Here is a 26,657-nt window from a genome sequence, read left to right as displayed (position 1 = left end):
CGCCGTGTCACGTGATGTGTTGCGACGTATCGCAACTTTTTTTTGCATTGCTGGAGTGGGTGCGGCCTCCACATGATGCAACTGGCCCGTGGGCCAGCAGTTTGACATCCCTGTTCTAAATAATATGTTTTCTCCTATGACAGAGACGTTATCTGCTACCATCCAGAGGGTTGGGACTATAATTTCTACACTTTTCACTGACCATAGTACCTGAAACTAATACTGTATAGATTAAAATCTAAAACATATGCCTACTCACTCCTTAGTCAATGTCAATTTTTGGAAATCATTTTCACTAATAAAAGCAATGTCAAATAGCCTTAATGCACAAATACCTAATTTAGACATATCCTTGGTATTTCTCTTTCTTCATTATAATAATTATAATAATTATGTACCAAATAACTGTAATGACACATTTTTTTTCCTCCAAGATGATCTATTCCCAACCTTCAGGTCTAAGATAACAATGTGTAGTTGTTCCACATTTCATTGTATTAAACTTTCCTATGTTCCACATTCATTATAACTTCTCCTTGCAATCTCAGATATTTCTGCATGTCAACATCAGCACCTAGACATCCCAAAGGTGTTACAAATCATAAGCACCATTAAAAGATTCTCAGTTCTCCTCAGAAGCATATTGAGAGGCCTACATTACGGCATTACATCATCAAATACTTTAAATGGATTATTCATATGATTTTCATAGTGAAATACAGGAATAGCTTCCCATTGCTTTTCCTGCACATTATGAAATGACTGCCATTGTTGTCTCAAAGGTGTTTTTTTCAACAGGCAACTGGACTGTTTTTCCTTGAGGAGGAAGAAGAAAACTTTTTGCTTCTCATCCAAGAAGCTTCATCAGTTGCGATGGTAGGGGATTCCCCCACCCTCACCACCATCACAACGGATGGATCTTCTTGGATGAGGAGTGAAACATTTTCTTCTTCTTCCTCAAGGAAAAAGAGTCCTGTTGCCTTTTGAAAAAGCACCCTTGAGACAACTATGACCTGGATGACTGAGAATCTCCACAGACAATCACCATTGTTAATAATGTGCTCATCTACAGCATCTTTCTGTATCACTGCAAGTCAATGCAGATGCCTGCTTGTGTGATCCCACTGGAGTGTATATATTCTTGGCAAACACTTCTAGCATTCTTCGCTCATCCTTCCAGGAAAACACCGATACAATGAGGCAGCACACCAGGACTTGAGAGAGCCTGATCCGCACCACTACAGTTCAAATGGACCAATTGAAGTTGTTGAGAAGGCATGGTAGCACTCCTTCATACTTCTACATTTTAAAAAACCATCCTATTCGTATTAAAATGAACTTTCATAGCATTTATTTGAATACCCAAGAATCAAGCCCTAGTAGGAAAAAAATATTATAATTGTTAATGCAACATACATTATTGTAATTTGTAGACCTTATGACACTAAAGCCCCATAACTGAATTTCCATCAAGGCCCATTGTTCAGATTAATCCAGAAAGTATGTATCTGGAAGACTATCTGTGAGGATACTGAATTTGGGCAAGATTCATTTCACACATGATATTGTACTATTTTCCCTCAATTGTATTTTACTGAATAAGCTTCATTCTGGCATCAACAAAGTTCAGTATATAGGGACACCAAAAACAGAGGGTGAGTGGGACCACATTTACGCTAAATATTGCCTATTTTGAATAGGGCCCAAAAGATCATTTGCAATATAAAGCAAGTACTTTGTTATTCCATGCAAAAAAACAAAAGCAAACACACAACCATTTGCTATCTCCAATAATGTGCTTTCCATTTACTCTCCACCATTATAGCAAACTCGGAGACATATTTCATTTATTGTCAGTATAAAAATTCTATCTAACAACTACATGATAACTTTGTTATCCATGCAAAAAACAAACAAACCACATAATCATTTGCCATCTCCAATAATGTGCTTTCCACTATTCTCCACTATTACAGCAACCTAGGAAGACATATTTCATTTATTGTCAATATAAAAATTCCATTTAACAGCTATGTGAATACATGGTCGGAATATGTCCCTTTATCAATTATATATTACTTATTCCTATGTACAACATTTATGAATGTGCATGGAATCTGATACCAGTTTGAATTAGGCCAGTGAGAAAGGAAGTGTTCATTAAGATACACACAAATACACACCACAGTGTTGCTTGTACTGCATTTTTTCAATCACACATACAATAAAAAGAAAATCAGAACTAAACTTTATGCTAACTGTATTCAAAGAAGAGCAATATTCTCTTTCAAAACTGTTCCAGCTAAATATTCATAGCATAAAACAAAATTCTGCTAAAAACATACCAAACAGCAGGACACATAGCTGTAATGAAAGTGATGATGGAAAGAGTAGCTATAGACTTTGGAATGATCTACTGTATGAATAAATAGCTTTTGAAATCCGAGCTAAATTAAAAAGTAATGAAAATAAAAACCAAACCAAACCAAACCTAATCCCTCGGTCATTTGGGGACGTTCATATTTTAACTGAAATTGCAGTACTCTCTGTGCCTTTATGACAATGGCAAACCAGAATTACTGCCAGGAAAATAACAAGGATTTATCTACTATATGTTTGAACACAAATCAAGTGCAATTAGAGGTTTTAGGAAAGATACTTTTACTATTCTTCAATTAACATATAGCTATTATAGCATAAAGATATTCCTCAACTGTAAATGGAACTAAAATTCAGATCATAAGTAGATACACCCTTATGACTAGACCGAAATCTACATCCATTTTTATTGTTAAATAAATAATATTTTGTAAGTTTGAATCACATGGTGATTAAACAAATCATCTGGTTGAAAGTCCGAATCCATTCTCCTCAATTACTGTTTTTTTTTCTGGAAAAAACATCACAAATTGTATTGACATGTGGTATGCTACAACCAGTTATAAATGTGAGCCAGGTACCAAGTGCCCAAAATACAGTCATGTGACATTGTGTGCGTGTGCGTGACATTTTACCACTGCTGGAATGCTTTATAGGCCATAAGGCACCCTTTCTGAGGCTGTGATAACTCCAAGGGGGGGGAGGAGAAGGAGAAGGAGGAGGAGGAGGAGGAGAAGGAGAAGGAGGAGAAGAAGAAGAAGAAGAAGAAGAAGAAGAAGAAGAAGAAGAAGAAGAAGAAGAAGAAGAAGAAGAAGAAGAAGGAGGAGGAGGAGGAGGAGGAGGAGGAAGAAGAGAAGATGATGATGATGATTTGGAAAAGTAACAAACTATATTCACTAAAGCCTACTTCATCTGTAATGGTGGAAAGTTTATTATTTCTGTCAGTTCTGTTTATGTAAATGCTCCAGGAAATGGTGAATTTGTAACAGCACAGTTGACCTATGGCTGAGTTGCTTTGTGCTGCTGGTATTAAAAAGTAGATTTATTTCATCCACATTTGTATCCATACTGTTCACACAATTACTCATGAAATGGTACCCTAATAAAAGTTAGTGAGCAATAAAAGGTGAAATAATGCCTAAACTCCCCTTTCCTTTTGTTGTAAAAGCAAGATTCATGTGGCATCTGCAGTTCTAGGGAAGCCCACCATCTCCAATAACTGAAATGACAGTAATTCACCAAGCTCCAGTATTTAGCTCTGGCTGATTTCAGATTGTTTAAAAACATTTTAGAATATTCAATCTGCTACCTACATAGCAGGAATACTCTAACCTACATCTTCACAGCAGCAGTTTTAAACGTATTCTGAAGGAATCCTTGAAATTTTGAAGGTTATCAGAGGTTCATCAATAAACATTAAATTAATGCCAAATATGCATAAAGTTTAAAGCAAACACCACATAGCAATGGTCCACAATGCTGCTTGGTCCTTGTGTCCAACTGTTTTTTCTAAAGCAAAAATCTTTCTGAAAATCGTTGAGGCCACTTGGAGGTTTATGTGATGACTGCAAGGAATATAAATCCTTCTATCCTCCACCATTCAATCAGAACTGAAGAAGCTTCTTGGATGAGAAGTGAAACATCTTCAAGGAAAAACAAAGTCTGGTTGCAGTTTGAAAAAGCACCTTTGGGACAACCATGACCTGGATGATTGATAATCTCCATAGACCTCTAGACAGAGAAGTTGCAAGAGAAGTGCTGATGCATGGAGCTTGTTAATTTCAGTCAATTCAGGAAAAAAACTATCAAAGCAGGTTTGCTAAGGAGGGGAGAAGCTTTATCCGTGACCCCCTTGTGAGGGTGCTTTACTTTACAAGGGCTAGACACACCACAGCATAGCAATCTGTACACAATGCTTTACTGCAGCACATACCTTCCCCAACAATGAGCTGTTGCCCCTTTGCCCTTCAAGGTCATGTTGCCCTGTAAATATGTCTTTAATATTCAGTCCTTCAGAAAGTATTAAAGGGAGTCCTTTAATCCTTAGTTCAAGCAAATATCTATTAATCAATAAAGCGGAATATAACTTTCGCCTCCTTCCAAACATTCTTACATTAGTTGGGATGAGGGGCTTTTTCAGTCTTGCTGGTTCCTCTTCTATTTGTTCCTGACAAACTCTGAGCTCCAGGGAGGAACCGCACCAGGATATGAATGCATGAAAAAAATACATGAGGAAAATGGCATTTCTGGCTACCTGCAGCTGCTTTTCCGAACTTCACTCCCTCATTCCTCTCTCAAAGATCCTATGCAGATCACTGTTTCTTCGCTGGTATTAATGTAAAAAGACAGCAGTCTTGGACAGAGTAGCTAGGATTAGTCTCCTCCATTTCAGCAATCCTGTTTCATTCTCTGCTGCTATTAGCAATGAGGAAAAAGTACCTTTGCCCTACTGGCAGCTGATGGCCAATCTGTTGTGAAAGAAGAAAAATGGGAATGGTTCCTGGAAGCTTCAAAGATCGGAAAAGGTGGTAGCAGCCATATGTCGTCTCCATGGGCAAAGACTGGTATCTCCTGAAAACCAAAGAATGAGTCCCAGACTCATCCATTCATAATTTCAAAGTTGGCCATTTGGCATTAGTTCCAAAGAAAGTAAGTGTGAGAGTTGTTCTCTGAATGCTGAATTCCCCCCCCCAAAAAAACCACCATCACTTCTTGAGTCTTGTCTATCTGTCATCTCCAAACCTTTTGCCATATGTGAGCAGCAATCATTACACTTACATATTAAGATATATTGAGTTAAAAGTAGCCAAATATATTTTATATGGAAACGTATCAATATATTTACATTTGTTCAAGGAAGAGAATAGGGTTTGTCATTTCTTTCACTGACAAAGGAGCATGTATTCTTAATTTAGAGTCTTGCCTAACATCTGCCATTTCAAAGAAATTAAAGCCAGTTCCTCTTCCTATCATGATAATTGGGAACAGAGTATGAAAAGGACTGCTTGGGAAAAGGCTCACAAGATTATGTTCCAGCCAAGTATATCAGGGTAGCCTTCAGACAATTATTACTTTATGAGATACCAACTTCTAATCTTTCAAATGAGTTGGACTATAGCTCTTACCTATCTGTTATGAATAAAGGAAATAGTAGATTGATTATCGCAATAATTATAGGATTATAATTGCTAGCTTTTAAAATACATAAGGCTACAGTTAGAAATATGACAATTTTATCCTAGACCATTAGTGAATTTCATGGCAAAGCAAACGTGTTTTATCTTGTTCTATATAACATTGGAATGAAATTAATTGTACACCACTTTATGCTAATTGAATTTTTCTAAGGCAGGATTTGTTCTGAAGATGAGATCCTTATGTCGTGTATGCTGGCATGGTTTAAATTAGGTTTTACATAGTAATTTTACCTTCACCATTTCACAAGAAAAGTTCTTTTAAGTATTCCTGAAATAAGAGGGTAGAGACATATTATATACCGTACAGAGTTTTATCATTGCTTTTCTTTGGAATAGAAAGTTTTCTTTTTTGTAATGTTGCTCCGTTATACAAAGCAGTGCTTATTACCTATACCATCCATATTATGTGCCGCCTAATCCTAATCCTAAAATTTGGTAGATAAGAGAAGCCTACAAAACTGTACCATCAACATTATATCATCCTTTCAGAAGAGACACTGCTTGATGATAAACCTCATGGACTTTATGCCGAACCTCCAAAATTCAATTCTAATTTCTCCATCCAATGTCTAATATTTAGGTGGCAAATCTATGCAAATTATAATCAATTAATCTCTGGTCAAGCAGAAAATGACCTCTGTCTGAGGCCCTGGAGGATTACAGCCACTTAGTAAAGACAAAGCTGTACTGTAGAGATCAATGTTATTACTTGACATAAAGCTCTACATTTATGTCACTGCAAGCAGCTACTGTAGCATAATAAACCATGTGAGTAATTATAGGGAAATAGAAGTCAACAAACTGAAATATTCTTTTGATAAAAATGGAAGGCTCTGTTGACTTGTCTTGTGACAAGATCACTCATTCAGGTCAGGTTGAAATAAAATAATAAAATACAAAAATAATTCAGTTAGGACCTTCCCTTTAACAAAGAGGTGTACAATCCTCAAATCTATTGTTCCTGTTCTTGGAAACTCTGCAAAATTGCATCGTTGATATTTCATAGCAAATTACCTATTCTTAGTTGAACAATTTGAATTTACTATGTACATGCATGCATTTGTGCAAGCACTGAAACAGGTAGGTCCAGTGTTTCTAGAAGCCTTAACATATTGTTTTAGCAAGTCTTTTAAAAGGGGAAGTTCTGCCCTACACTATTTGGGGATAACCCTATAATCCATCCTATAGATCTCGAAGGTAAATAACATTTTTCTAAATCGTGCATCTTCTGCCTGCAAAAAGGTTTTCTGCTACATCTGCTTTTGATAATTGGGGGAAGGAGGGGACCTACACAGTGAGGTTTGTATATTAGCTGTTGTTTTAAATCTTTATTCCCAGCCTAGAGTCACTTTTGTGAGATTGATGGCCAGATAAATTATTTAAATAAATAGTAGCTTAATTGGAAAGGGAGAAAACATTCACTTCCATGCAATATGCATGGGAAAACAAAGTGAAGGAATGCAATGGAAGAACTTTTGAGAACCCAAGAAGATTAGGAGAAGTTGGTTCTTTTCTGGGTCCTTTCAAAATCTTAGAGTAATGGAATAATAAGTGTATTCTAATGAAGTGTCATAAATTATTCTAGCTCAGACCAATTCCTTTTCCTTATCTCAGGAACCATATTAGGAAAGCCTATTAGTTATTTTCCTTTCATTTCCTAGAAACCTATACTCTGTGGAATATTTTAGCTGATCATTAGGTTCAAATGTATGATTATGAATCCCACGCAAGCAGTCTCTACTTAAAAGAAAAAAGAAAGACAAGTTCTTATTCCCTAGCAGGTTTCTCTTACATTCTTACGCTTAAAAAATACTGCCAACCACAGGAACATTACACAATTATTAGCTGATATAGCTGGTTAAGCATTTTTTAAGAAAAGCATCACTGTGGAAGCTTTTCCAAGTTCCCATCCAGATGATGTAATCTGCAGGCAAATGTTAAAATTGGTTACATCTACAAATTCTTTATGTCAGAGCTGGACAGACTTTTTAAACATTCTCCTATTTTTAGGTTTTAATCCTGTCCCCTGCAGCCTATGGCAATCTTTTTCAACTTTGGCAACTTTTAAAATGTGTGGACTTGGCTGAGAATTCTGGGAGTTGAAGTCCAACACATTTTAGAGTTGCCAAGGCTGAAAAACACTGGCCTATAGTTTAGCAGAAGTTAATGTTATTCAACCATAAAATGTCTTTCACAATTGAAAACGAAGATTCACTTTATAACAGTTACAACACTCAAAGCAGCTGCCTCACTTAGTTTGGTGGTGAGACCCCACTGTCCATAAACTGCATATTCCGGGTAAACAAGAGCTTGCATTTAAAATAACATGAAGAAATTTGTAAATGGAAGCACTATGTTCAGTTGCTGTTCTGCAGGGTTGTAGAAAAAGAAAAGGTTAAAGAATACAATAATTTGTGTTTAGCCAAATGGTTAGGAGGGCACTGACTTTTGTAGCCTGCCTTTTCTATGTTTCCTGGTAAAATGCATGGTAAAATCCTATTTGGGAAAATTCCACTTAGGGTTAGGGTTAGGTCACCATGAATTGGAAATGCAAAATGGACAGGCCAACAAACTTAAGAGTGGTTGGGAATGGTTAGGAGGGCACTGACTTTTCTAGGCTTTCCTATCTATGTTTCCTGTTAAAATACATGGAAAAATCCTATTTGGGAAAATTCCACTTAGGGTTAGGGTTAAGTCACCATGAACTCGAGAGAGCAAAATGGACTTCAGAAACAAACTCCCCTAACATTTCTCAAGTACCCCGAGTTTGCTGGCGATGTCCATTTGCTCTCTGAGTTCATGGAGATCTAATCATAACTGTAAGTGGAATTTTCCCAAATAGGATTTTCCCATATAGTTTTCCAGAAAACATAGGTAGGGTAGCCTAGAAAAGTCAGTGCTCTCCTACACATTCCCAAGAACCCTGAATTTGTTGCCTATGTTCATTCATAATTATTATTATTATTTCACAAAAACTATATATCAAAGCTGCCAAGCACAAATGCCAAGATAAAAGATCACTTTGTTCCCAGAATGATTTGGTGCTATAAGCAATCTTTTGGTACATAGAAGAATGAATGCCCGGTGGAAAAGTTAAACGCACATGGTAAAAAGTGTTCTGTCTCTATGATTAGGTTAAACAGTCCCCCTCTGGTATTACTTGATGCAATCCATCTGAATTCTCTGATTTACAGCATTACCATACAAAACAAGGACTCTGTGCACTTCTGCCTCAAATTTGACAAAATCTTACAACTTCTACATGTATACAGTTCAACAATGTTCTAGAACCAAATCGATCGCAATAGTGAGAAATCAATTTACAATTTCAATTATGGCCGTAAGCTGAGGACCACCTGTATAATGGAATATATGGAGTATTTGATAAATTATGAAAATCCAACAGAGTATCATAAAAATTATGGTTCTTCGAGGAGTAATTGTGGAGATTGTTTATAGCAGCCTAAATATTCAAAATTGCATTTCCCAACCTAATGTAATTCAGAACCGTATATTCATATTGTAACTGCTGACCATTGCTAATGCTGATTCAGAGGTTATGACAAAGGTATCACCTCAAATTGGGAAAGGTTTCCTTAAAGAATAAGGCATATATCAAGAAATAAAAATGAAATGTGGATTATAAGTTCTCTGTAAACCTGGATGTCATTTTTCTGATTTACAAATAAAACAAAGTTGATAAGATTCAACAAGAATAGCATTAACATTAAAATAGAACTGTTATTTGAACCGAATTAAAGGAACAGGCAATAAAGTAAGCCTCAACAAGCTGTTATGCCACAGAAACAATACTGAATAGCTCAAATGTTTTCAGTACTATCAACGGGGAATCAAACTACATTAATTGTAATGCATACCAGCCTCCCAAAAAAGCAGAAAGGACAAATTGGCAGAGGTTGAATATAATAGCCTCTGCTTCACAGTGATAACAGCTATCCAAGAACATCCCGCCTCTTCACTGCAGAGCAAGGCTAAATATTAAGGACTACTGTAAACAATGAAGGAAATATTCCATATCCAAGGGAACAGTCTTTTCAGTTGGCTTTCTGCTCCTCTGGATGGAGATTCCATTTATACAAACTCATTCATTTTAACAGTAACATTACATAATAATGCACAGCAAAAGATGCTATATGACATAAGTAGGAAACAGTAAACAAGTGGCATCAATATACATTCCAGGAAATAGCAATCTATTTATTCCATCAAATAAACTCAGTGACCAACATCAAATTTAATTAAAAAATCAGTAGTATGAGCATGGCAAATTCTAAACAAAGCAGTAGGTTATTAAGCATGGTGATCCCTGCTAATATAGCAGTGTAGTTTGCTTGTGTTAGGCAGTCCTTTATCTTCTGTATGTGTGTGCCTTCAAATCAATCTTCATTCCTGGTAACTACCTTGCACAAATTCATGCAATTTTCTTGGCAGTATTTTTTGGGAGGCAAACAATTTGCCTCTGACTTCATCCTTCAGCTAAGAAAACATGACTGGCCCAAAGTCATCCAGTTGGGAGAGACAGTGGTAGAATTCATGGTCTCCCAGTTTCTAGCTTGGTGTCTTTAACCACTGTACCAACTGGCTCTCCCTTCAAATTAGTTTTATTTAAAATGTGGAATTCATAATATATAAATGTCATTCAAGAATCAGAAGAGAAGGTTCTCACTGGATAGTTAATACTTATTTATTTGACTTGTAACCTGCTATAATCTACTAAGACAGCTGAAGTTAACAAAAAAGATTATCACAAAACACAGTCCATGGGAAATACAAATAAACTATCCATCAATAAACTATCCATTAAGAAATACAATCTCCGAAACCACGGGATACTATCTTTCTGGGGAACCTGGGTAAGTGGGAACTGAAGGCACCAATGGGTATGGGAAGTCAGCCAGGCAGTCCCTTGTTTGTGAGGTGCTGCAAGACTCAGTCTTCCCTCTCCCATTTTTTAACATCCACATGAAGCTGCTTGGTGAGGTTATTAGCTAGTTTGGGATTCAGTATCAGGAATATGCTGGTGTTGTCCAATTGTACACTGCTACCTTAAGCTACATAGGTGATGTTCTCAACATCTTGACTGGAGACTATGCAGCTCTGGATGGGATAGAAGAGCATGAACCCTAAACAAAACAGAACAATGTTCATTCATTGCAGGTCCCTGACATTTGTAATTGTGTCCCTTGGTGGAATGGCACTGCCCTTGAAGGACTTGGAAGTTCTCCTGGATTCCCAGCTACTGATGAATAAGCAGGCAGAGACTGTGCCCTAGAAAACTTTAGCCCAGCAGGGAAATTATTGGTTAAGAAATATTTCTGATGGCAGGTCTGTTGTACAATTCCTAACCCCTTATAGAACTCATCTTATTGGGAATGCTTGCCTGCATGTTGTTCCTGAATGTACAGCTCCTATGCAGTTATATCCACTTTGTTTTTCTCTATAAATCACACTGGAAAATTCTTGATCCTTCAAATGTTGAATTCCAAATCCTATTGGCCCCAGCCAATCTGGCCATTTTTTTAAAGTGTTGTAATCCAAAAGTGTAATCCAGGTTCCCAGTCCTTGATATATACACTTTTTTTTTCTTCATCACTTCATTTCCAGGTTTCCACTAAATAACTGCTTCATGCCTCAATTCTTTCAACACTTTAGGTATTGTGACCCACATGTATGTATGTACGCATTACAAGCCTTTTTGTGTGCCCAGCCCGAGGGGTTTTGTAGTGTTAAAAGCATTCAAAAGATCACTGAAAGGTGCCAAAAGCTTATTTGAGAAAAGTTTCAAAGTTCAGAAACTTTAAAACCTCTGATCAGTAAAGGATCTGAAAAAGATCAATTATGTCGACAACTTTCTTCAGAGGTAACAGTGATTGGCAAATCTGCTAAAACAGCCAGGAGACAAGATCAGTCAGAGCTACAGTAACTGTACAAATGGCACCATCTAAGGGAACTACAATGTAATACACACATCTTGTCTCAAAGGCAGCACTTTCTGCAAATAGTCATCCACTAAAATGCAGAGATCAGCTTGGATTTCAAATAATGCAAATTATGCACGGCACTTCATATTTTTCATGCTGTTTTAAAGTTCCTTTTTATTTTAAGCACAAACTACCTAGAGTAAGAAATTGGCTTTTAATGCACTTTCTCTATAAATTAATAAATGTATGTCCTACCCAATTACCAGGATTAATAAAATAGTACATCGTTATCAAAGATGGGCTTGATGGAGAACACATGGGCCACATACAAACTGATTCCTAGAACAAAATTCAGGCTGCCAGACCATGTATTCCACAACTTTGCTAGACAAAAAAATTAAATTTATTTTTTTCACTATAAATCTATGCATCATAGTTACAATATAAAGCCATAAAGAAAAAAGTAAGGGAAGCAAATTGTTAACAATAGGGGATATAAGGCTTATTTAATATGCACTGACCTGTACTTTCCTGTCCGTACTTGTACAGCTCTCATTCCACATTGCTGGGCACCTCCTACATCGTTTACAATATCATCTCCAATCATGATGGCCTGTCACAGCAATGAAATACAGACAGACATAAAGTCAAATGCATTTGAGTCCCGCCCTACTTCATCTTCCTTGACATAATAACCTGCCTGATTTGATATTTAATATAGCCATCATACAAATTAAACAAGTTAGTATTGTCAATGTATCGTTTTAAAGTTAATCCATCTGGACTATAATTCAATCTCTACTTACAAGGCTATAGAGTTGAGCACTAATTTTTCAAATGGTCTGAAAGTCATCAGAAAAACTCAGTAGGTTTTTTTTTTTTTTTGACATATTGCAATGGGGAAGTTAATACTTCAATACTTCAAGAATTCAAATACCCCAAACACTAAAGGGTAAATTCCATAGCTTATTCTCCTGCATTTCTTTCCTTCCTCTACTCTCTCCTTTACTCTTCTTTGTTGTCAGTCTAGATATATAATTTAGATTTAGATACTACACGCACTGTCTTACAATCTAATGTTGTTCACCTTTTAACAAATAGCAACTAATTACATATTGACTTGCCCATGAATTAAATATATTGTGATTCCAACATTTTTTTCTTACTCTTTTAAAACTCAAAATGTAATCAAAAAGTTAAGTAAGAAATACTTTACAAAGCCATTAAAATTAAGTGCATTCAACTTCGGCATGATTTCATACTGAGACTACAGAATGCAAAAATCAAAACTTAAAAGTATCACTTATTCCTTAATCAGTTTGAAAGTTGTTGTTTTTTTTACTATGGATCCTAATAGTGAAGATTTTAGCTCCCAGAAGTATCTTAGGCTAGAAAGATGATAGAAGAAATGAAGTCTGATTAACTTGTTTTTCCTCTTTTTTTTTATGGTTCAAAGTGTTTGGTGGTCTTGGCATTTTCTTGTTCTTTTCTATAGCAAAAAAATCATCCCAACTCAAAGGTGTTTCTCAGAGACTTATTGTCCTATGCAGCATTTTCTAGGTGGGCCAGGTATCCACAGGATATTGCCTAATCATTCCAGGAATTGTTGCAAAGGAACCGCAGCAGTGAGTATGAGGACCTTTTGCTATGAAAAAAAGTAAAACAAACAAAACAAAACAAAAAACCCCACATACATTTTCACAATTAAATATCCCCCGTATTTATGTCCATATATCATTTAAACAAAAACTAGATAAAGAGAAAAACAAATTCTGCCTCTAAAGCAGAAAGAAAGATAGACTAGACCTATATATCTAGTCTATCCCAATAATTAAATATAGATATCGCCATGGCTGAAGTATACCTATGAAAACGTATGCAAGTTTATCTTCTAACCACATTATTTATTTGTTAACTTGAAACATAAATACGTTATCTTCTAGTTTCTATTCCTGTACCACCAATTCCTGTAGACTCCTGAATGCTCCATGTCGGTTCCTGTAAATGCAATGGCTCAGCCTTTAAGGTGCTGAGCTTATCAGCTGGAAAGATGACAGCCCAGGTTTGAGAGCCAAGCACCACACAATGGGATGAGCTCCCATTCCTGCCTCAAATCCTGCCCACATAGCAGTTCGAAAACATGCAAATGCAAGTAGTTAATAGGTACCACTTCAGTGGAAGGGTAACAGTGTTCCGTGCACCTTTGGTGTATAGCCATGCCAGCAATGCTCCTCAGGATGATGAAGAGAGGAAAGCAAAAACAGAACCAGCCATCCTTCAAGAAGAAGTTGTGTGTGCAATGATTCAACTACCAAACAACAAGGCCCCAGGTATTAACACTGTTGCTGCACAATTGTTGAGACCTGTACCACCATTACAACTATTACAGCCTTGTGCCAGAAAAGTTGGGGGAAAAATGGCCACAGGATTGGAAACAATCAGTGTTCATTCCACTGCCAAAAAAGGGCAATATCAGGGATTGCTCTAATTTCTACTCAATTGCCCTAAACCTCATGCTCATACAACATTTGGTACCAACCATCATAAGGGACTTATCAGATGTTCAAGCTGGCTTCAGAAAGTGACCATACTGCAAATCTGTGTTGGATCATGGACAAATCTTAAGAATATAGAAAGAATATCTACATCTGTTTTAAAACTTTTGATTCTGTCAACCAACAGTTCGGGAGTTTGATTCTCAACAGCTCAAGGTTGACTTAGCCTTCCATCCTTCCGAGGTCGGTAAAAGGAGGATCCAGATTGTTGGGACCAATATGCTGACTCTGTAAACCACTTAGAGAGTCTGTAAAGCACTGTGAAGTGGTATATAAGTTTTAAGTGTTATTGCTATTGGTAGTTGCTGTGCACAAATAAGGAAGACACTGTATGGAGACACTGATTGGTTCCAGATACAGAAAGGAACTTTGTGGCAAAGTTGCATTCTTTCACCATTATTATTTAACCTATATGCTGGAGTGCTCATGAGGAAGTGGAAGTTGAAGAACCAGAACTGGAGTAAACCTTGGAGGTAGGAATGTTAACAATTTTTGATGGGCTGAAGACATAATTCTCTCAGAAACCAAAGAAAACTTGAAACATCTGATCAAAAGAATTAAAGAAGTTAGTGAGAAATTTGGCCTCTTCCTAAACAACAAAAAGACTGAGCTCATGACCACTGCAAGGAATAGAAATATCAGAATAACAACTGACAGTGAAGAAATTGAATACATGCAAAAAAGTCATTTTCCTAGTTCTGCAATTCACTTGCAGACTGACCAAAAGAGTGAATGCAGACCAAAATGTCGAATCACACTGGGTTACATACAAAAGATGAGCATGAATTGAGCATGGAAAAGCAAGGACATCAGCCTGGCAACTAAATGCAGATTAGTCCACCTTATCATATTTCCTATAACTCATATCATTATCATATATACAAAAAACAGGTAGGGTAGGTAACTAAAGATCTTTCATGGAGATATCCACCCTAAAACAACAGATATTTAAGCCACTGACATGTAGTCCTTGACTTATGACAATTGGGAATTTCCATTGCTAAGCAAGGTAGTTAAGTGATTTTGCAATTTTTTTTGCCACAGTTATTAAGCAAATTAAGTGAATCATGCTATTGTTAAGCCAGCTTCCTCCATTGACTTTGCTTGTTGGAAGCTGTTTCATAAGGTTACAAATAGTGATCACATGTCCCTGGGACACTACAACTGTCGTAAATACATGCCAATTGTCAAGCATCCAAATTTTTGACTACATGACTGTGGGATGCTGCAACAATTGTTAAGTATGAGTCCCAGTTTGTAAGTCACTTTTTTAGCACTGTTGTAACTTTGAACGGTCACTAAATGAATAGTTGTAAGTCAAGGACTGCCTGCATTGAGTTCTTTGAGCAGATTTTAAGCTACTTGAAAAAGAACAGTTCTCTAAAACAATAAATGAATAGCTTTAGTAAGCTCCTTTTTTTCATTGTGCATTGTGCTGACTGCTTAGGCAAACCAACAACTAAGTACCGTATATAAATCTGTTGAAGCTGCAGGACAGACATTTCAAATTCAATTAATTCTGGGAGCCAAGTTAGATTTGTGGTCTGCTGAATTGACGTGGCAGGATCTGCTAATATTCCTTTATGGCTTTTCTATTAAGGGTTTATAGAAATAGTTTTCTTCTAATTTATAAAACCCTGTGGAAGATTAATACAAGACAGAGAAGCAGATAAGGAGGCTTCCAGAGGAATCAAGTCTTTCGTGCTGCAATTAAGAAGGTGTCTGTGTGAGTGTAAAATGTTTCATTGTGTTTATAGAGAAGTTTTCATGTAAGAAAGCCACCCGCACTGAAAGTGCAGCTGCACTTGAGCAGTAGAGCCTATCCAAGCCAGCTTGTGGTAGACGCATACAAAAATGTCCTCTGGGCTCTTGGGATTTCACAGATTTACTATCGGTGAAGGGCAATAATCACTAAAGGAGGAGCAATTATTCCCAAATCATTTAGGATTTAAAAAAATCATTGGCAAGAAGATAGAGGTCAAGAGGTGCACTGTCAGGGGAAATAAAAAAACTCTACCTGTCAAACCCAGGTTTAACTTCTTCTCTGGCAGCAAGATAGGAAGCAAAAAGAAGAGAAAGGAAGGAGGAGAAACAGAGAAGATAAAACTGAAAAGGTCACCTGCTTGCTCAAGGCCAAAACAAGAATTCAACTTTGCCAAACACATTGTATACAAAGTCAACAGTGGTTTCTGACAAATTTAGTAATTATGAAAAAAACCGGAATGTGCGCTGATCAATAAAATGATAATGAAATTTACTTCCAGAAACCTCTGTTATTGTGAGGAAAATTGTGAGGAAAACTGAAGAACTAAAAGGTGAATTACAAAATAAATAGCACAATTATATATATCTGCTCAAAAATAAGTCTCTCTGAGTTCATTGGAATATGTGTGTGTGTGTATGTATATATGTATATGTGTGTATGTGTGTGTGTATATGTGTGTGTGTATATATGTATATATGTGTGTGTATGTATATGTATGTGTGTGTGTGTTTATAAGATTGCAGCCTAACTCATAGACCTGCTTTATGTTCAAGACTGTGGCCATTATAAAATAACTCGATTCTTATTTTTCTTTTTATACCAAAATAGTCTCATTTAGACAAAGGAAAAAGATGGGGAAAAAAGCTATTATTTTCTGAAATCACAAACCTGTTCACCAATATGTGAGACCAAAAAGGATGCTGACTGATAGCATAAGGTGGTTTGATCTAGTGATGAAGGCACCAGGCTAGAAATGGGAGACCATGACTTAAAATCTTGCCTTAGCTATGGAAACCGCTAGATGATTCTGGGTCATTCACTTTTTCTCAGTCCAACCCATCTCACAGGATTGTTGTTGTGGAGAAAATAGCACGAGAAAGGTGTGTTGGATATGTTCGCTGCCTTGAGTTGTGAGGGAGGGAGGGAGGGAGGAAGGAAGGAAGGAAGGAAGGAAGGAAGGAAGGAAGGAAGGAAGGAAGGAAGGAAGGAAGGAAGGAAGGAAGGAAAACTGGAACAAGCAGTGTTGTTCAGAAACTTGCTATTGCTTAGCTAAGCACACTTTCTCAGCCTAGGCTACTTTATATACACATTATAGTTCCTCTGAGTCAGTGTTGACCCCTGGTAATTGCCTGGATAAATCTCTGCAGTTTTCTTGGCAAGATTTTGAAAGAGGTTTGCCAATGCCTTCTTCCTAGGCTTGAGATAAAGTGACTAGCCCAAGATTACCCAGCTGGCTTCATGCCTAAAGCAGAACTAGAACTCATGGACTATTAATTTCTAACCTGATGCCTTAAACACTACCCCAAATAGGTTTTCCTTTAAATTTAGTAGTGGACAAATATAGTAGCAATTGCAAAATTGCAAGGAAGAAGGTAGCTCAGGAAGGAAAAAAGAATGGGGGGGAAATCATTCTGTGACATTTTATTTAGCTTAACATCTCAAATGCTAATCAGTTTAACAATGTAGAAGAGCTCCATTTTTGGGTACGCAAAATGGTTGCCCGACAAGTGGGACATTATGGGGGAGGGAAATTAAGAGATATAAGTTGACATTTTTTTCTCCTTCAACTATTTTGATGCAGCAGTGTGTATTTATTTTCTGTGACAATTAAATCTCAAGATTTATTCAAGGTGGCTGAAAATGACTTCCATCCTCACAATCGTTCTGCAAGAAAGGATATAGATAAGATATGGGAGAAAGAGAGAAATGCATTAAGAGCTATATTGCCACACTGTATTGTCAAGGTGGGTTTCCCATGCTCTAGCCCAAACCTGTGGCATGCAGAGATACTGTATTTGAAAATTATGTCATTTAAATGCTCAAGTAGCAGAGCTGCTTTATGTATTAGCATTCACAGAAACCATATGGACAGCAGGTGATAACCCCTGGTAAGGTATTAAATCTTTATGAAATATATATTTATTCATATAAAATAAACTGAGGTTTCACAATTTTGCCCAATACATGTAATACTGTTTTCTATAGTGGCGAATATCTGTAGCTCAGGTGTAGGATGAGGGTGAAAGTTCGTTCTCCAAGCTTGTGGGTTGGTTTCCAAACATTTCATTACCAAGCTAGGTAACATCTCCAGTGGAGTTTAGGGGATGTCTGTGTCAGTGCTCTTCTGTTTATAAGGGCTTCAGGTGTGGGTGTGTTAAGTGAGGGTCTTGTGATGGGTCAGGTGTGAATCAACAGAGAGAGGCCTGTGATGGGGAGGTTACATCAGGTCAGAACTAAGGAGAAACTTCCTGACAGTTAGAACAATTAACCAGTGGAACAACCTGCCTCCAGAAGCGGTGAATGCTCCAACACTGGAAGTTTTTAAGAAGAGACTGGACAGCCATTTGTCCGAAATGGTGTAGTGTTTCCTGCCTGAGCAGGGGCTTGGACTCAATGACCTCCAAGGTCCCTTCCAACTTTATTATTATTATTATTATTATTATTATTATTATTATTATTATTATTATTATTATTATTATTATTATTATTATTATTATTGGGTCATTGGAGGGTGTGAATTATCAGTGGGTCAGGTATGAGTCATCAGTGAGAAGCTGAACAGAGCAACACTGACACAGACATCCCCTAAACGCCGCTGAAGATGTAACCTAGCCTGGTAACGAAACATTCGATATCCAACCTACAAGCTTGGAGAACAAATCTTCATCCTCATAGCGTTTTCTTCTCTATTTTTCTCTGAAACACTTTTCCTTATTTGCCCATGTATGAATGAACCGTAACATCACCTGTCAGAGATTAGGCCAATGGATCCATTGGTTATGACAGAATTTCAAGGAGGCTACAGCTTGAGGCAACAAGAGAAAAAATGTGAACTCGCAACTACAGCACATGCTTCATATACAACTCTCAAACCAGTTCAACATCTTGCTATGACATGGTATGAAAGGAGTTCTCTATGAAGTCACATAAAACTAGTTTGTAAAGGCAGAGAAACAATAAAGAGCTGGATGGATCAATAGCCAAACCCAAATTCCTTTTCCCTCGGGCTGCTTTCTATTATCATGTATGCAGTTGTAGTAGTGGTGATTTCTCATACTTAAAAAGAAAAGTGCTATTTTTCTATTTTAAAAAATGTTAAAACTCAGAGTTAAAAAAATCAGCTGCTTTGTTTTTAATGGGAAAAAAAACCAAGAAGTAAAACATGGGTATCATTTCCAGAGGGAGAGACAGCATTCCAGAATTAGAGGGTATTTTTACATGGACTCTAAGCACCTTTCCAGAAACTGCTGTCCATCTTTATGATTTCATGGTATTGTCTGTCTTTGGCAGCTCAACTAATTTCTTTCTGGCTTTGGTGTATTGTAAAAAACCCCACCTCATCTATCCCAGTGATTCTCAACTTTGTCTTCACCACAGACCCTCTTTAAATACCTTTTGTGGCCATGGACTATGGCCACAGACCCCCAAGACTTAATTCAAGATTTAAATCATAACTTTTCCTCAAGCCTTCGCCGACCTCCTATGATAACATTGCAGCCCCTCAGGGGTCCATGGACCACAGGTTGAGCCACTGACCTTTCCCATTGCAACTCAGAAGCTCAGCAGAACGTTCCCCTGTTCCTCATCCCACTTCTCCAATCTTGGGATCAGAAGAAAAGTAGTGATATGGCTGCTTTGCATCATTCCTCAAAATCACCAGCCACTCACTCTCAGGCAGAGGGCGCTTTAGCCATGCCCGCCTACTCCTGCAGTTACCGCTGCTGCACAGCTCCACATATTGGAGAGCTCCTGCTGCCCGTCCTCTGCTAGCGCTTCTGCCACTGACAAGACATCCAAAGAAGTGAGGAGGTAACTACTCAATCACCTCCTCCTTCTAGCCTGCTTGCAGGCCACACCTAAACACGTCATGGGCCCGATCTGGCCCGTGGGCCTTGAGTCTGACATGTATGGAATAGGACAATTTACTACCAACAGACTCTATTTATTACCTATATTAAGCTATTGGAACCTTAACATTATTTTGGTATTATCGTAATGCAGTAAAAATCACTGTTACAACAACTTTAAAAATAATCGGTATTAGGCTATTTCTGTAACTTTTAAAGGTGGGTTATTCTTTGTCACATTACTGAATCATAAGAAGAGCCTGGTTACCTTTAAGAGTTTTAAATTTCCTATCTATTAAAGTAATTCCAAAATCTCTTTTTCCCCGAAGCTATTCAGGAAAGGTTAAAATGAAAATTGGAGTTTAGGGAGTCTCTTCCATTCCAAGAATCAGTTAAAAACACCTGAGCTGAAGCAAGCAAAGGCAGGATCACTTTACAAAGCAGTTATCAAGGGAAATGACTGGTGATAACTTTACTGATTAAAGTAACTCCCCAAAAATTTGAACTTTAGCCACTATAGAGGCAAGACGATTGAAGATGATGTAGGGGCAAAATGAAGACAGATGAAGACTATAACAAGTTTAACAAAGCACAGATGGAGATTTACAGTGATTTAATGACGCAGTTAATGTCATATTTAAGTGCAATACATAAATGGACCTGAACATTTTATGATGAAAGTCATCACTCTAGTCTTCATTTTATTACCTTAGGCAGAGACTGACATGCACATAAAGTGTCTTTTTCAAGTATCACTCAGATACATTTTTGCAGGAGGTAATATTTTAATTTCCAGTAGCACCTGTATTTATGCTTTCACATTCTGAATTGTATTATTCATAACAAGTAGGTTGAAATAGTGTAACTAAATCAGGGTGAGAGTAAAGATATATATTTTTTATTTTAAGAGGGGGAGATGCTATACAGATTGGAGAAAAACAGAACCAGATCCCCAAATTCAGTAGGAACAATAAATGGTACCCAGGCACTCAAAAAGTGAACATCTAAAATTTTGTTATAAAACATCAAATGTACTAATTTTAATCTAAACTTGTAAAAAAAACCTTTAACAGAAAATGACTATAATGTTGTAAAGTAGCCATTATCAACCTTCTGCACTTCATTCCTTTTGGAATACAACCAGAAAAGCTGTATTGATGCACTGACTATACTATTAAAACTCTCTTTGTTTAACTGGTCAAAATTGTCCATCATAGGGCAAATTTTTTTGTATCTCAAATACAAAAAAGTATTTCAAATAGAATGTGTCCAAAATCCAGGACTCAAGGGAATGACATTTGAGAATGTTCTGGCTGCTTCAGTTCTACTTGCTGCTGCTGCACTGCTGGGCTGCTGCTTTGGTCATATTATCTTCATTATGTTTATTCTCAACATTCTCTGACAGTTTCCCAGCCAGTATTGCAATCCCATGCTCCCTCCCCTACCCAATAGCAATCACTTACCTGCCTGTTTGGAATGGAGGGAGGAACAAGGAGGAAGGTCTATGCCACCATCTGGCACACTTCACTTACCTACGCTGCCCCCAGCCACACAGCTTCCCCAACCCATCCCCCAAGTGCCTTTCGCAAATCAGAAATCACTTCTTGCACACCCTCAATCTGTGACCTGCACATACATCCCCAAGCACCTCCAGGCACCCTTCCCAATCCACACCAAGACCCTACATAGCATCCCTGCTTAGCATGGTACCTCTTACACACCCCTGCAACCTCCATGCGTTCTTCTTGGCCTAGGCCAGTGATGGCGAACCTTTTAAAGACCAAGTGCCCAAACTGCAACCCAAAACCCACTTATGCATCGTCGGGTGCCGGGTGGGTGTGGCCCATTGGCTGGGTGTGGCCAATTGGGTGGGCGTGGCTGTGGTGGTAACAGCAGACTGGGTGGGACTAAAAAGTTCAATCAATCAATTCCAACTTTGCAAGCTCTTTTTTTTCCCCGCGAGAAGTTGAAATTGACTGATTGATTGAACTTTTTTTTTTCACACACGGCGTTGGAGGCCTAAAGCGAAAAGGTTTTATAAAACCCAGCTGAAGGCCTAGGACTGGGGCGACGGTGCCATAGGTTCGCCACCCGTGCCATAGGTTCGCCACCACTGGCCTAGGCCAAACCTGAGCACCCTAATTGACCCACATGGCATCTCTTACATACACCCATGATCCCCCACACACCCTGAACAAGCAGCAGTTATTTGTAGTTTCTGAGAAATTCTAAGACATAGATAAATACAATAGTATTTTAAACAAGTGAGAGAACCTACAGAATTACCCATCCCAATCTCACCAATTCAATAAATTCAATTGGAAAATAAATAAAAAATAAAAACCTGGTCTGGCTTCAGACAGTGCAGGCCCACACAGTTGGCTTGAATTTTGAACATGAACATTTTATTTAACTTGTAAGTCAGTCATACAATCAAGTTAGCATCAGTTAAAACACCCTGAAACAAATCTTGCTTCTGAGTCCTGGAAGTCAAGTACAGAAAAGATAGTCCATTTTTATGAAGGCAAGAATCCAATGGAAGCAACAAGGGTGTCTTATATCTTCCCTTCTATACCTTTACCTTGTCTACATTCTGGCTTTCCTGCATAGTTTCTCAATTATTTGCTTTTTGAAGCAATCACTCTACAGAATTCTTTCAAAATCTTGCCACTTTTTTTTTAACAAATACATTTTACTGATTTTTTTGAAAAAGATTTTGTCTTGTCAGGTTTTCAGAGTTGGGATTAATGGATTAATACAAGTGGAAACTGTGTTCAGACTTAGCCAACTCACTGCCAGAAAGATAGCAACAAATTGGAAAATGTCTAGACACGCACGACAAAAACTGTTAAGAATGTTGAAGGATTGAACTGAGAAGAAAGATTACAAAAAGCAAAACAAATAGCTTAGCTGAGAGATCGCTAGAAAGAAAGAACAAGAGAGCGGTCTTCAAAAAGCTGACTGGTTGAAAATATCGCAGAACAAGTGCAAAATTAGAGATATCTAGATCGTTTAAAGAGTCCAATTGAACTTAGTGTCAGAAAAAGATGCTAAGTTGTATCAGTAGCTACAAAGAATTCCTGGGGGCATTTTTAGGGAAAGGTCATATGACATGCTCTGATAGCTACCTGTATGACATGGACTAAACTTACAATTTGATATACACCTTAAGATTTCCTGCAACCTTAAAATCTGGTGAGGCCAGGACAATAAGTTTCTCAACACCATTAGCAAACATTTAGGAGTTTGCCACATTTAGACAACTTTCAGTACAAAAGACTTTTCTTGACTTACAATTTTGGCCTTAATTAGATTCAGGCAAAAAAAAAAAATCCCTGTGAAACTCTATGGATTGAAAAGCTAAATATAGAAGAAGTAGGATACAAATATTACCAACGTTACGGTATTACGGAAAACTTTGAAGGGTACCATGTACGGCCAGGCAAACCAGCAACTGGATCCTAGAACAAATCAACCCAGGAATCTCACTCAGAGCACTAATGAGACTCCAACTATTGTATTGCAATAGATGGAGATATATTGCATTATGGGAAGTCCATAATGTTGCAGGAAAAAGAGAAAGATCGGTGGCAAGATGGATGAATATGACTACAGCAGCAATGAAGTACGAGACATTTAAAAGACTTAGTGGAGAGAATCCATGCATGTGGTCACAAGGAGTCAGCACTAATCTGATGACACTTCATTAATCAACCCATCAGTCAGGTTTGAACTTATCCTCAATTTTGATACAAATGAAGCAAGACATCCCAAAGGTGCTTTTTCAAGAGGCAACTGGACTTTCTTTGTTTTTCCTTGAAGATGTTTTGATTCTCATCCAAGAAGCTTCTTCAGGAGAAGCAAGATCTACTGTAGTTATATGGTCTACAATTCTGCTGAATATTTGAAGTAAATATTTGAACTGAAAATTAATTTAACTCTAGGATTCTTGATTAAATTTAGAGGCTGCCCAATTCCAGATAACTCTGGACAACTTCCATTATGAAACAAAGGACAAAAACAAAAAAGAAAAAGAAAAATAATAAATCTCCTAAAATTATTGCTTATTTAAAGATATCTCTTTAGTTTATTACTTAATAATAATTTTAATGAATGTGCATGCTTCCGAAAAACTATATTCAGTGGTTTTGGCAGGGGCATTCTTCAAAATTTTCATCAAGTAAATTATTACTGCTTGTTGGGAAAGAGGATATAACTTTTCATTATATGTAACTATTACTGGCCACTGGCTGGAAATTTAGAATTCAGCTCCACATAATATTCCAGTGCCAACTGGAGCTTTAGAAACTTTTCTACATGTTATTATCTACCTGTATGAACAATTTAACATGGGAGAAATGAATTGAAGCAGATTTTATTTTCAAAGAGAAAGAACAGCTGTTTGCTGCAAATTCAAAGTTTAATACATTTTTGCGCAACTGAGTTGCTTTCATATTTCTTCCCCAATGAAATACTTTATCCTCCCAATGCTGGTAAAATCAACTCTGACGATGTTCAGAAATCTTACCTGGTGAGGTTCAATGCCCATTTCTGTCAAAGCTGACTGGAAAAACATTTTGGCTGGTTTTCCCACCACCTCAGCTTGAATATCACAGGCATACTAGGCAATAAGACAAAAATAACACAGTTAACTTTCAAAACAAAAGTGTCTGACTTATACACATTACTTGCTTCCTAGTTATTGACATTCAAATGATGGTAACATGCTAAAACACAGTTTAAGGTAGGAATATTATTTGTAGAATAATCTCCAGGGCTTATGTCCAATTTTTAAAGATACACCTTTGAAGATTCAAGATGTGTTTCACAGAAATCCAAAGGGAATTTATTAGAGGGGGACAGGTTCTGCTGTTCTTTCACATACTTGGTATATTCAACCACCTTGTTCTAAGTAGATGAGCAAGAAAAACAACTTTGGGAAGAAGTATAGCCATTTTAATGTTTCAAATTAAATATCAAAGTTCTGGTCCCAACTGGGGTCATAAGCTCCAGATGCCCCATTCATGTTATATGTACACAACCAATCCCACTTGGCAATAGGTTGGATGTTCTGCTATGCAGGATTTCATTGTAAACATCAGCACTCTGAACAGTGGTTGGCTACACACCTCCCACCAAGAAAGATGAATAAGAGCTTGTGAGGTAGTCTACCAAAGACTTGTCTTGGCCAAAAAAAATTGCCATGTTTTGTTTTGAATTAGTTGAAAAACATTGTTTTTTTAAAAAAAAATCCTTTCTCTTTTCTCTGGATAGTCCTGTGTCATTCTACTTGGTGCAGTTGGAACCATTAACTGCTGTGTCATACATACATCTTTTTTATTCTGGGAAAATAAATTAATATCCTGTGCTTGCAAGTTGACCAGCAGTTTTTGTCTTTTGGGATAAATCGTTCATAAGTTAAAGCTACTCTTCATATGTCAACCTGGAATATCACAGGAAAGCAATAGCAATAGCATTTAGACTTACTTATATACCGCTTTATAGTACATTACAGCCCTCTCTGAGAGGTTTACAGAATTAACATATTGCCCCCAACAATCTGGGTCCTCATTTTACCAACTTTGGAAGGATGGAAGGCTGAGTCAACCTTGAGCCAGTCAGCATCAAACTGCTAGCAGTCAGCAGAGGTAGCCTACAATACTGCGTTCTAACAACTGTGCCACCAGGGCTCATTACACATATGCCACTGGCCATGCTGGCTGGGAATTCTGGGAAATGTAACACCTACAGTATGGAAGACATCAGTTTGAAGAGAAAAAAATACTATAAAATTAGATACAGAAGTTAGTACAGTTTAGAACACCTTAGGATTTTAACATCTATATAAAAGGAGTTCCCAACTTCTCAAATCCATTTTTATTCTGCACTGCAATACACTTTTTATTTCTTTGATAGTAAATGTGCTGTTTTTCAGGCAAGTAGTTGAACCTTTGGGCCAGATGTAATGGCACTGATTGCTGGCACTGATCTGAGGCCTAGTGTAGCAACATCTAGAAAGTAACTGGTTTTCCACTCCTGGCTCTGATGTATTAAGTGAAAGAACCTGAAATTCAAACTCAATTGAGGGAAGTTGGCTTTTTTCTACAACTGGTAAAAGAACACCGAGGTAGACAGATAAACAGACAGGCAGATATTGTGGTGTGGGTGTACACGTACACACACACACAGACACACACACTGAATTTCATCTGGAATTCCTAGCATAAAAAAATCATGAATTCATTTGCAACGAGATACCAATTAAGACAAACACAGATATATAATGCAGTATAAGTGTTTCAATGAGCTTCTGGCAGACATGATGAATCTGGTCTGCTATTCTAGATTGATGATTTAGGGGTTATGCTTTTCATTATCTATGTTCTTTGTTTTATTGTTCTTTGTTTTACTGTGAACTGCTCCGATTCTTTTAGTAGCATGCAAAAAATGTTTAGTAGTATACAAATGTTTTAATAAAATAAATAAATATATTAGTGAAACTTCTGCTGGAACAAAGCACATTATGTGCTAAAACAATAAAATACCTCCAGTGGCGACTTCCGGTGGCAGGCGATTTCGCTGGTCGCAGCTGTTTGCTGCCTCCCGCCTGTTTTGCGTAAAAGCCGGTTTGACAGCCAGCATCAGCTGTCAAACGGCTTGATACCTTTCCCCTGGGCATAAGGGGATAGGTGAGCTGCCCGGGGTAGGAGTTGAGTTCCCGAGTCGTCCTATATGGACGATGTAGGCGAGAA

General features: G+C 37.4%; 1 protein-coding gene across 1 annotated transcript in view; it reads right to left on the bottom strand.

Moving 5' to 3' along the window:
• LHPP (phospholysine phosphohistidine inorganic pyrophosphate phosphatase) overlaps positions 1 to 26,657 on the bottom strand; it is a 130,162-nt gene that overhangs the window by 75,381 nt on the left and 28,124 nt on the right. The window contains exons 5-6 of the mRNA XM_015830697.1: positions 24,434 to 24,526; positions 12,040 to 12,131 (exon numbers count right to left, since the gene is read on the bottom strand). Of these exons, the coding sequence (XP_015686183.1) occupies positions 12,040 to 12,131; positions 24,434 to 24,526 (185 nt within the window). The remainder of the gene's footprint in view (positions 1 to 12,039; positions 12,132 to 24,433; positions 24,527 to 26,657) is intronic.

Source organism: Protobothrops mucrosquamatus, unplaced genomic scaffold (assembly GCF_001527695.2).
Source record: "Protobothrops mucrosquamatus isolate PMUCROS unplaced genomic scaffold, P.Mucros_1.0 scaffold_248, whole genome shotgun sequence".
NCBI classification, from domain to species: Eukaryota; Metazoa; Chordata; class Lepidosauria; order Squamata; family Viperidae; genus Protobothrops; species Protobothrops mucrosquamatus.
Note: the sequence above shows the minus strand (reverse complement) of the source record. Positions and strands in the feature narration are given on the sequence as shown.